At 41.1% G+C, this 13275-nt stretch overlaps 1 protein-coding gene across 1 annotated transcript in view; it reads left to right on the top strand.

The window, feature by feature from the left end:
• The window catches only part of ap1m3 (adaptor related protein complex 1 subunit mu 3), a 30195-nt gene extending 17214 nt beyond the window's left edge, over positions 1-12981 (top strand). The window contains exons 7-12 of the mRNA XM_028588496.1: positions 2934-3076; positions 3953-4024; positions 4746-4904; positions 7024-7149; positions 7602-7677; positions 11330-12981. Coding sequence (XP_028444297.1) covers positions 2934-3076; positions 3953-4024; positions 4746-4904; positions 7024-7149; positions 7602-7677; positions 11330-11352 — 599 coding nt within the window. The 3' untranslated portion in view covers positions 11353-12981. The remainder of the gene's footprint in view (positions 1-2933; positions 3077-3952; positions 4025-4745; positions 4905-7023; positions 7150-7601; positions 7678-11329) is intronic.
• Positions 12982-13275: the final 294 nt, after the last annotated feature.

The raw sequence follows: 13275 nt of genomic DNA, 5'->3' as shown, positions 1-13275 counted from the left end.
TGTGAGTGTTTGTTTTTGGCCTGTCCAAAGACATTATGAGCTGATGTTCATATATTCTTTTACCTCATACCATACATTAACATTAATAATATTAAGAACTATAGGATGAGCAGTATGTGTTCTTAAGTACTTTAGCTTTGCTGAATATAGTACCTTATAGGAACCTGACTCTATGTCCATCCAAGACGGAGCATCTCCAGAGGAAAAATAGAACATCATAATTCTCACTTGTGTTGCTAAATAGTAGCAATAAAGATTTGGACATTTCAGCCCCCCAGTATCAAATGGAAGATACAGCAAGAGATAAGCGGATTCACATTTCTTATTCCATATATATTTCCTGAAGAGTGCTGTGAGTTCCTCAAACATTCCTGCAGGTGGCGCGAGAGGGATATTTTGAAATAAATACATGAATTGAGGCAATATGTTCATTTTTAATATAGTTATTCTCCCTATCATTGATATAGGTAAGGACATCCACCTTTCTGAGTTCATCATTACTTGATTGTTTGTTGGTGCTATAGTTTCTAAATGAGGTGTTATTTTGATGCCTCGAAAGTAAATAAGTATTGATTTATACAGTATATTGTCTTTCATTTCCGTGAAGCAGCATTAGTTTAGTTAGTCAGTTAGTTTTATTATTGTTTCATATTTGATAAGGTGGAACTAAGAAATATTTTGCATTTTTGCTGGAAAGATGACTTAAATGATTATTCGACTGCCAAATTAATGTTCTTTCAAGAACATAATCCACTAATCGCTAGGTATCCTGTGCCCTGGACCTTTAAATAAAGAGTCTGACTTAAGTTGTCTATTTGGCCACATGTGTCAGTGATGTCACAGCACTGTAAGATGATTTGGACAGAAAGGTTTTTCTAAATGCCATTATTAAACGGTTCCCTTTGTCTCTTTTTTTTTTTTACTGTGCGACAGCAGACAAAAAAACAGATTAGGTTGCTCCCGTCTGCTGCTGTGTATTAAAAGCACAGAAACAGGTGAGAGCAGTCTTAGAGGTGAATCCCAGGGGACACAGCTGCATCTTCAATCCCCACCTGGCATGTGCACAAACGTGTACACACACACACACACACACACACACACACACACACACACACACACACACACACACACACACACACACACCTGCCTCTTCTTCCAACCCTGAGGTCCTAGCAGTGACAGTGTCCCATATGACCTTTATTTCCTGTCTTCTTGTGTGTGTGTGTGCGCGTGTGCGTGCATGTCAGACATTAAAAACAAATTGAAATAGAGACTGAGAAAGACAGAAACCATTCTAAAGGGCTTCCCTGCTTTGCTTGTCCAGGAGTGTTGGGCTCTCCCTAGACCTGACCTCAGCCAGTCCCCTCTCAGGCATGAGGAAATGTCACACACACACGTACACACCTAAACACACACACCCACACACACACACACACACACACACACACACACACACACACACAAAATCAATACACACAACACACACACACACACAAGCAAACATGCATAAACCTATTCACGTAAAAGCAAACATGCAGAAACCTGAACAAGGAAGACACACACACACACACAACAAGGAAGACACACACACACACACACACACACACACACACACACCTCTCTTCCCTCACCTCTGACAGTGCTGGTCCAGGGTTGCATTCAGAGCAGGTGAGGCAGGCTTTAAGCTGACTGTTGAATAGGGGATTTGGTTGAAGGCCCACAGTCATTACAGCAGTTTTCCACCACTCAGCACCCTCCATTATCCACAGAGGAGGACATCAGGCTTTCTCCAGCAGACTCCAGATGCCACAATTAAGGAGGTCGTGCTTTTTACTGCTTATTGCAACGGCACAGCACTCTTGCTCCACCCTTGAGAGGAATTGTCTGGAAAAGTCTAATTCTTTTAACGGAGAAAAGTGATCTAGCCAACAAAATCTGCTGATTTTTGTCTATAACCGCCTCTAGTACTCTTGTAGAGTTGTAGGTAAAACTGTAGGTAAGATAAAGGTTATAAACCATACTCATAATTATTCTCCAGTGCTATCTAGGTGAGTCGATTAACAGAAAGTGAGTCAACAACAAATTTAATAATCAATTAATAATTTGTTGTTTGCCAGATATTCAAATGGAAGGATGTATTGTATTTCACAGTGTTTTTTCATCAATAAACTCGGGATTAATACCCCCCCCTCCCTCTAGCTATCTGTGTCTGTCAGGTTTTAAACCCCTCCACTGATAAAGGGTTGTGGACTTAAGCAGTCATATTACTAATGATATAGTGGTGAAAAACAGTGTGACATCTCCCATTGGCATTAAGACTTTCCTGTAGGTGTATTTCACGAAACGAGACCATAATAAAAGACCTGCATTAGTGTAGTTGGCGGATTCATTTCACAAACAGTAAATCAGAAAGCTTTTGACAACAAAGCAAATTGCGTTTTTTACTTTTCAGAGTAATGGAAAAAAAAAAACGCCTCTTTACGACAGACAGATGTGTTTTTGTCAGAAGTGGGTTTTTTTAAATTATTATTCTAAAGTATTTGTTTACTTTGTTGTGTATGTGTGTCTGTTAGTGCCGGTGTGGATGTATTTGTGAGGCAGTGGAATGGGCTTCAGTGGGGGAGAAGATGATGGCAGGAGGTTGAAGGCACACAGTGTGTATTCTTGTGTGTGTTTGTGTTTGTGTGTAGTAGCTAAATAACTGTTCAGTGGGGGACAAGAATGGGGCAGATGGATTTGTTAGCACACTGTGTGTGTGTGTGTGTGTGTGTGTGTGTGTGTGTGTGTGTGTGTGTGTGAATGTCTTGACCTTGATTTCCCCAAGGCTGCGTGGAAGGCTCTCAATCTTTTTTGTGTATTTGCGTGTGTGTGTGTGTGTGTGTGTGTGTGTGTGTGTGTGTGTGTGTGTGTGTGTGTGTGTGTGTGTGTGCTAGGAGAGAAGAGTAAGACAGTGGAGCTAGAGGATGTGAAGTTTCATCAGTGTGTCCGTCTGTCACGCTTCGAGAATGACCGCACCATCTCTTTCATCCCCCCCGACGGCGAGAGCGAGCTCATGTCCTACCGCCTCAACACTACAGTGAGTGGGACACACAAACAAACTTCTCTCTTTAACACACACACACACACACACACATACACACACACACACACACCACCTGCATACCAGCAACACCAAGAGCACACTTCTCATTTGTCTCACAGTAAGGTGTGTACACAGTTACCATCACAACCTACTTCATTCTTTAGCTCATCTTCCTCACACACAACACAAACACATTATGTCTTAAGACTTTTATGTTGCAGTAATTTGGTAGATAATTGCTGATATTGTCTTATCACAGATATTGACGTATATGTTGGCAAATATGTAACTATAACCTTAGCATGTATTTTAGACCCTTATTTTTCTTATTTAATTTTGAAAATGTTTTTGTTTGTTTTTCTGTACTGCATTGATTTAACCTCCCAGTTAAGTTTACTGTTCAAAATGTACTGTATTCTATTTGCTGTTGCTGTCATTATCGATAAAGTTTATTTCATCAGATATACTGACACAATTAGTCTCAAAAGAGAATAAGAAAAGCTTAAACTTGCTTGTAGTAAAGTATTAACTTACATCGAATTCTCACACTAAGAAATAAACAATATGACTGCAAATGCTTGTTAATGCCCCGCTACTATGACAAGTAATATGTTTCAAGACAAACAGCAGTCCCGTTTGTCTGCTCAGCCACATGTTGCCGCTCACCCTGTCCAGTGAACCAGAAGATACTTGAGAAAGCCTGAAATGTATGTGAACTGCGAGCTGTCGAAGCAGTTATTGTCTCCCTTGTACAAACACAATCTCTCTCCCTCCTGTCCACTGTGTCACTGCGGTGATGTGTGTTGTAGCGAGGCACTTCAGCTCTGTGCTCGCCCCTCTGACCTATACCACTCTCTCTGTCTCCGACAGGTGAAGCCTCTCATATGGATTGAGAGCGTGATTGAGAAGTACTCTCACAGCCGCGTGGAGATCAAGGTGAAGGTAAGGATGAGATGACACATAAACACACACACACACAATACCGTGTCCTTAGCCACTCATCTAGTCCCTTCGCTTATTTAGTATTTATGACGCATACTTCTCAGGTGGATTACCACATACCATCTGTTTGAGGCAGCGACGGCCATACAGACTCAAAATAACAAGCCACAGTGTGCATAGTCTCGCTTTGCCAGGCCGTCCTTCACAGCGCCGCAGAGGAGCGTCTGGCCAGTCCACACAGCATTCCGGGATGGGAGAAAAATGTGCTCCGGTTTATTGGCATTTCTTTAAACCAATCACAATCGTCATGGGCTAAGCTCTGCCCGGAGCCGCTGCAGAATAGCCTCGGGAAGGAACTCGTTTTGGTGCAACGTGTACGTTCAAAAGTTGTTTTAGTCGTGTGGGAGAAAACTCAGATTGGACTGATAGTCTAGCTAGCTGTCTGGATTTACAATGCAGAAATCTGAGGAGCAGTTAACCGTAGTCCTCGTGAATCGACCGTGGTTTAAAATTCCAACACAAAGAAAGCGGAAGGAAACGGACATCGGCGAAAAGACGTGCATCCGGTGGAATTTCCTGGAAGTGAAACGTCGTGGATATAGACTACAGCGTGCATAATCGTAAAGACCTCCTCCATTTTGAATTTGGATGTGCATGCTTTTTTGTTTATTGTAAAGGTGTCAGATGACATTTGAAATCAGTCCTCTGTCACCCTCCACAGGCTCGGAGTCAGTTTAAGAGCCGGTCCACTGCCAACAATGTGTCCATTCTGGTGCCAGTGCCGAGTGATGCTGACTCACCCAAGTTCAAGACCAGCACAGGCAGCGCCAAGTGGGTGCCCGAGAAGAGCGTGGTGCAGTGGAACATCAAGTCTTTCCCTGTTAGTGTTGCAACAAAATATTACAGCTTACAGTATATCAACTATAACTATACTAACTATAACAACTGTCTGGTTTTAAAGGCAGATCAGCATCAGTATAATACACAGTGGGGAATAAGGAACTTTTTTGATGCACCTGTACTTTTCATTTTCTGCTACTTTATATTTCTACTCCACTACAATTCAAAGACAAATATTGTACTTTTGACTCTATTTATATGATGAATTTAGTTACTAGTGACTTTGCAGAACCATATTAATAATACTAAGTATAATCAGCAAATAAATTATATTTGCACTTAAGACTCTGCATCATAAGACTTCATTGAAGCTAACTAGCAGTATATAGTAATTGAAATTAGCTCCACCTTTACCAGCTGCAACATTAAAGTGATGTACACATTAATGCATCAGTAATTTAAATCCAATGATATACTGTAATATACATTATTCTGAAATGGGCCATTCTCTCTCATCATTATAAGTACTTTTACTTTTGCTACTTTAAGTATTATGCTAATACTATTGTACTTTACTGAAGTAAAGGACTGGCAACAGAGTATTTCTGTACTGTGGAGATCTGAGTACTTCTTTTACCACTGAAGATACCTCATATCTACAAACGTCCCAGTGTCAGAAAATTAAGTTGTTTTTATTCTGACTCTGATTTAGACAGTAGCCATTTATCACATTATGATCAGACACACACACACACACACACACACACACAATAACATCTTATTTCTCCATGTTCTGCTGTTTCTTTTATAATGATGTCGTCGGTCTCTGCTGTCACCAAAATATAAACTCTTCAAAAGACGCATTTATAAAAAAAAAAATTAATTCAGTTGAGGTTCCTTTTATCTGTCAAGTTCTGATATCTCCTCAGTAATTCATTACACCTTCCGCCTGTCAAGGAGGCTTAAGAATTACCATTACTGGTGATGGATTGTTATCCAGCTGGCGTATGACTCTGCAGCACATTATTCGTGGTCACTATCAACCTTTGGACTCTATAAAACTGCATATTCTCACAAGAAACCCTACTCAACTTGTAATTTTTGATGGAGGTTCGAGGAAACAAAGATAAAGTAGTGGCTTGTTGTGATAAGAGACTGATAAACACACTCAGCCACAGTCCGCCAGCCTTCAGCTCCATCCAGTTATTTACAATCCCGGTCCACAAACATTACCCTCCTGTAACACGGAAAGTATATAAAGCTTTTAGAAATGAGTCAATTTGCCATCAGCTATTTTATAAGCATGAATGTGTGCATCTTTCACAGATTTCTCATTTATTTTAACGATTACATTATGCAAAAAAAGAAATATCTTCTTATCAGCTGTAGGCACGGATAGGGATAATAAGGTTTTTCACAGCAACCGTATAATGGCAAGGGGAAAAATGCAGTTATCTGCCAGAGAACAGTTTGGGTTATATCCAAGGAGAAAGTTTTGTCTGAGCTCTTCTTGCTGGTTTGAAGTGGGCGGTGAAAAAGGTGATGTCACAAACGACAGCATACAACATTTGACAAAAACAAAAAAATGTGATGACAACTAGTGGGTTGTTTGCTTTTTGTTGCCAGGCCACTGTCAATCAAAACCAATAAGAACACATCCACACAGTCCTGATTAAATAGATTAACTTTGTTGGTTGCTTATTTAGTCATAACTCTTCAATGTTATAGAGAAATTGTGATTTGAAACCAAAGTTTCAAGGGCTTTGAAGTCAAAATGGAAACTGATTCAAAGCAAGTAAAACCAAACAGCAAACTAACAGAGTGCTCGGACGATGTGTTCCTGTTATGAAGAATGATTAACCTGAATGTTGTGTTTATAGCCTAGATATGTCTGGCAGATGCTAAATCCCATCACATGATATCTGATTCACCTTGATGTGACATGGGAGTTGTCTCACGTTGCCATGAAAATAAAGTTTGTCTTGTTTTCAGACATAACCTTATTAATTAAAGCCAGACTCCTGGGAACAGAACTCATCAAACCAACTAAACCGTTTTATCTCAGCAGCTTTGTTAACATCACTCTGAATGTTCTCGGCCTCCAGATGCAGTAACAGCTTTGTGGTCCTCTTCTCTTTTTTGTTTTTTTGCATGTGTAGGGTGGTAAGGAGTACATGATGCGGGCGCATTTTGGGCTACCCAGTGTGGATAGCGATGAGCTGGAAGCAAAGAGACCAATCACAGTTAACTTTGAGATCCCTTATTTCACTGTGTCTGGGATTCAGGTTGGACCCCTTATTAACACCCATTACACAATATGAAATATAAATGATCACCACCTGAGTATAACAAGCCTAAGGTGCTTCAGGTTTTAGATTTTGTCACTATCCTGTAAAAACCATGTATCTCCGAAACAAAGCCTTTCATTAGCTAAACAAATGCAGCACACAGTTAAGTTTTGTAGTTTTTTTAGATAATCAAATGTTGTTTTTTTACTGGTTTATTTATTATTTTTAGAAACATTTTCTCAACCCATAAAGGAACGTTTAGTCATTCAATTTATCTGATAAATTCATAATCACCAAATATGGAGATACATGGTTTCCTATGGACAAAGACGGTTTAAGTGGGCTGCCATGAACACACTGAAGCACACAGACTATATGAAGTAGATGTTGGTGTGTGTTTGTGCCTCAATGAGTGAAATAACTATTTTTAACCTGTCTGTGTTCCCTAGGTGCGTTACCTTAAGATCATAGAGAAGAGCGGTTACCAGGCGTTACCATGGGTGCGCTACATCACACAAAGTGGAGGTGAGAACAAACACCCATAACCCCCTCCCACACACACACATACACACACACACTACATATTCTGACACCTCAACTCGCTTTTTACCAAATTTTAAATCACAAAACCATATGGAACTCATTGGGATATTTTTTTTATGTAAGGTAACATGAGGTCAGGAATTGTGGTGCAAAGGTGGCAGCCTGCAGTGACTGTTGCATCCATAGTAAATCTGCTTTTATTTATTTATCTAAAAAACAAAATGATCAACAATCAAAATAAAAGTTTTCAATAAAACAAACGAGTTTAACAACTTTAAAAATCAACTCCTCGGCCTCATCACAACTGTGTGACTGTGGTTTGTTCAGATTTGCTTGACATCAGCATCTCCTTTCAGAGAAGAGCAAAATAAACAAAACAAAAAAAGCACTTTTACGTGGCCGCAACAAAGGAGGTAGATGCACACCAAACTGAGCAAAAATAAACTGAAATGTATTGAAGTAAATTACAAAGCATAACTACAACGTGTGGAAGTCAGAATCAGTGTTGTCCGAGGGTGCATGAATGCAGTGGTAACTGTGAAGTGCATGAACCAGTGTAAAACAAAAAAGGTACAGTAACAACAGCTTGGTGAGAGGAGACTGACACACTGGCATCTGGGCACGCAGGCTGAAATCACACAGGAACACTGGCCAGGTGTTCCCCGTTAGGGCAATCAGCGCAATCAGACCTCCGCTCAATCAGACCTCAGCTCAGTCAGACCTCAGCTCAGTCAGACCTCAGCTCAGTCAGACCTCAGCTCAGTCAGACCTCAGCTCAGTCAGACCTCAGCTCAGTCAGACCTCAGCTCAGTCAGACCTCATCTCACTCACACCTCCGCTCAATCAGACCTCAGCTCAGTCAGACCTCAGCTAAGTCAGACCTCTGCTCAGTCAGACCTCAGCTCAATCAGACCTCAGCTCAGTCAGACCTCAGCTCAGTCAGACCTCAGCTCAGTCAGACCTCAGCTCAATCAGACCTCAGCTCAGTCAGACCTCAGCTCAATCAGACCTCAGCTCAGTCAGACCTCAGCTCAGTCAGACCTCAGCTCAATCAGACCTCAGCTCAGTCAGACCTCAGCTCAATCAGACCTCAGCTCAGTCAGACCTCTGCTCAATCAGACCTCTGCTCAGTCAGACCTCAGCTCAGTCAGACCTCAGCTCAGTCAGACCTCAGGTGTGTTCAGGTGAATTCTTGGCGTATTGCTATCTTGAGGCAGGGGGAAGTGATCGCGCCATTGACCAACAAAAACCTGGTCTAAAGTCAATGGCTCAGCGGCTTTCAGGTGCTTCCGGGAAGGCTGCTCTGTGTATCCTTGTTCATATCTCCTCGGAGATCCCTCCTCGATGCTCGCTCCTCGGGGCAGGAATAAGAGCTTTGAGACGGCCTTCACGAAGGTGGGCCAGAACAACTTCCAGTTCAGCCGAGGACTTGAGGAGCTATCAAATAAGGGAAGTGAGATCCAGCCATCGTACCAAGGCAACAGGACTCTGGGGGCCGTCACACATTGAAGTTCGATGTTCAAACACATCTGATTTATTAAAGTGAATTTTAATAACGAACATCCAGTGCCACATTGTGTAGGACTTGTGAACTCCAGTTTTGCTGTTTTTTTTTAAATTAATTTTTAGTTCATGTTCCCTAAAAACAGGATGTTTTTTTTGCCTGTAGCCATTAGCAAATCACCGGAGGTTACCCCGGGGTTAAATATGATGTTTTCCTTGTGAGAGCAGTGTAAGGATCAGTCTTTCTCCATCACTATTCAGTGTTTGCCCTAGGAGTGAACCCAGCTGTATAACATCCATCATATCCATTACCTGGCTCTATCATCATGAGCCATGACCTAAGGGGCTTAGACTGACACCACACGTGATGCCAAGGATAGACACGTTACAAGCCTTCTAGCTTGTGGCGTCAAATTCTTTCTTTCTCAGTTGTCCAGATTTTTAACAGGGCTATGGTAAAGCTGAGCCAGTGCAGTCAAGTTTGTTTAGCGAAGCTGGTACCTGGGATCTGTAGATTCAGTCTCTGCCCTGGGAATGAACTCTTCTGAATCTGCATCTGTCAAACTCATGTGTGACACCAAGAGATGTTTCAGTGTTAGTGAGCTTTGAACTTTTATCACCCCACTATCTTGAGATTTTACCTGGAAAACATGTTGAAGTAGCTACATCTCTACCTTAAACACATGGTTGATTTGTGGATATATCACACATAATTGCACATTTCAACATTAAAGCCACAGTATATTGATGAGAATGCAGCAAAATCCTACTTACTAGCTCATTAGTTATAATGGGGGGATGGCGATGGAAGCCAAATACCTCCACTGGACCACTGCCAGAAATCCTTAAGTTTCATATCTGCCATATACGCCCGAGAGATAAACCTGACTCTATAACATCCTTCATTTCCATTACCTGGATGTGTCAGGTATGAGTCGGGGGCTGCTGGAGGTTGAATGATGCCACAAAGTGCCAGGAAGCTCCCAGGGTGGCACTCAGCGAAAGGCAAGTTCACTATCGCCTTGCTGTAACATCAGCAAGGAAGCAAGAGAGAGAGAGAGAAGAGGAGGAGGAGGACAGGGGACGAGTAAGAGTGAGAGAAAGAACAGTGATGAAGTTGGGGGAACTGGAGAGATACGCTATCACCTTTCTCTTATTGTTACCATCAGCAACATGGGGCGGGAGGAGCAGAGAAGACAGCGCTGATCGCATTTCACTCAGCACTACATGCAAACACACTCGCACTGATTAAACAATACCCTGATACTGTAGACTGACTGTGCTGACTTAATGAGTGATGAACCGGCATTTAACAGCCGTACAGCAGTAATTTCACGACTATCAGACTGTCAGGTCAGATTATGATCGGACAGCATCACACTGCAGCTGGATCTTTGAATCAAGTGGCCGCTGAATGTTGATGCTGTTTCACAGATGCCCTGAAATTAATAAGCAGAGTTTGTAAGCGTCAAAGTGTATAAAATGTTATCTATATTGCATGCAATTTTTGGATTGTGGGTACATTTATAACTTGAAGTGCAAGGTAGAGTATGCTGTGTGTGGATATTGGACCGGAAGCTGTGGATGAAATTACTTTTGTATTGGTTCATTCATTGAAGTAATGCAATTTCAGATAGCAATCTTCATGGCATTTGGATATTTTTGGACATCCAGTTATTACACACATATATGTGATTTATTGACCATGTTTTTTTTTTAATATAAAACCATGGATGTTGCAGTTGAGGTTTTCTTACCTCTGGACCAGAACCCAGAACAGAAAGTTTCTTCCCAAAACCACAAAGGTGGAAATACACTTTTGTCTAAGATCTCATTGGGGGCTGTAGCATTAATATCTGTCATTGGAACAGATATTGCCAGTATTTATAATAATAAATGTGATTTTAACACTCTATTTCAGTCTAGTTTAGACATGGAGTATTAAATATCTATCTAAGAAAGGCATGTGTTAAATGTTGGTAATGTGATTTAGTGGAAAGCAGCGACAGCTAGTATTCGTGCAAATCTTGTTTAGGGATTTAATGGGGCTCAGATTGGCAATGATGTGATGTGCAGGAGTGATGAGGGGAAGAAAGCTGTGTTAATGCTCTGCCGTTACATTTCTTGGCAGATTACCAGCTCCGGACACAGTAAAGGGCACAGACGCTGCTAGACGAATGGATATTTTCTCCCTCTGTCTGTCTTCCTCTCTTCTCTCTTCTCCTCTCTCTGTTTCTCTGGCTGGGGCCTGTCTGCAATGGACAGCAGAGGACAAGCGCATGAGGACACATGAAATGAGTTTCTCACCCTGAACGGAAAGGAGATGTCATCCCTTCCTATAAGACTTTCTCAACTCAAGACGGGAAAGGCTGTTGCATGACCTCTGACCTGTGATTTTTTTTTTTTTTAAGGGCTCCTCAGGACTCCAGCAAAATGTTTTAATGTGGGAATAATGAACTGATAACTTTGTGACACTGTCTGGTTCTGGCAAGCTCTCATCTCCTCACTGCTAATGTGAAACCCCTTAATGCTAATTTAGAGCACAATTTTAGAGAAAATACATTATTTTTAACTACATATCCTCAGAAAAGAAAACATTTAGAAACATTTTAAAATATAGAATTTGGTGCATTATCTTTGCTTTTCCACTGAAACATGTAGCTTTTACTGTCTAACATGCAAACCCAAAAAATAGTGCCAATACACAGTAAGTGTGATGGATAATTGAGAGAATTTTTATTTCTCAAAGGGCTGGAATATTGCATATGGGTGATTTTTTCTCAATGATAAGTGTGCCATGTACTCCATCAGATTTGATTCTTTTTTGTAGAGAAAGTTGTTGCTCCACGCAGGATGTTAACCACTAGACCACATCTTGGTACACCTGTTAGCATTTTTAACTGTAAGGGCTTTTATTCTTCATTTGTTTTGTCCTTAATAACCACTTTATGATTTGTTGTTAATCTCCATCCCTCTCAAAGGCGTATGTTTTCCGGAACTTTTATATCATATATTCATTGCCTTAAAAGAATTGCCTATGTATCATCGCCTTGAGCACTGTGAAAATAATCCCCAGTGCACTGAAACTAACACCAGCGACCAGATCAATGATTAATAAGGCACAGTATGGTCTGAGGCGTTGGCAGTGTAACATAATACCATTAACGCGCTCTCATGGGGCCTGTAACCTTGTCCTCGTGCTTGAAATCAGCTTGCACCTTTGAGGCAGAGACTGAAGGAATGAGCATGTTGCAGATTTTTTGTCATATTTATGTGTTCTTACTGTATACTGTACTAGTTAGTCCCCTGTGGAAAATGTTTGGACAAAACGGAGGGGAGGGGGGCAGGACAAAAGTAAAATAACCTGCAGGTATTTCTTTGCAGAATCTGAGAACATCGATAATATGTTGAGGTAATTGTTTTTCCATGACTCTTTATCTGTTTTATATGTTGACCTCTGCAGGCCCATATACTTCATCAAGGCAGTTTGTGGTGTGTTTTACTCCCTCTGTTGTGCATGCATTGCACCACATCAGTTCAGCTGCACTGCCAACAGCAAAGAAGAGAGTCCTCTGTTGATTTATTGCATCTCTGCTGTTAAGTACAATTACAACATATTGTAATCATTCCATTATCTTGGGTGGCGAACAGTTTTCTGATACCAATGAGGATTGTTAATAAGTGTGTTTGTGTATTATCATGTATTTGCATTTATTTATCCACTACTATTTGTCGATGGGAAGCAAAGGGATGTATTTGGAAATAAACATTTTTTGTATCTTGTTTTGGAATACTATTTTTTGGTTTGTTTCTAAGATGATTTTTTTTTTTTTTTTAGTTTAGCTGACAAAACGTGACTGTCAGCCGGCTACAGAGCACCGTGAGGTGACCATCCTTTCAGGGGCCATTGCAGTTCATGCAGTGATGACAGTCAAGTTCGGGCAGGTTTAGGTGGTTTGGATTTAAAACACCGGTCCCCTTAAGTAGTACTCCTTGGACATGAACACGTGTTTCTTGGGTCTTTTGTTTCCCCAGGACACAAGCTCCTCTTCCTGGCTTAAGAAGCCCTGAGCTTTA

The sequence above is a fragment of the Perca flavescens genome, chromosome 9 (assembly GCF_004354835.1).
Source record: "Perca flavescens isolate YP-PL-M2 chromosome 9, PFLA_1.0, whole genome shotgun sequence".
Taxonomy (NCBI): Eukaryota; Metazoa; Chordata; class Actinopteri; order Perciformes; family Percidae; genus Perca; species Perca flavescens.
This window is presented reverse-complemented; position numbering and strand designations above follow the sequence as displayed.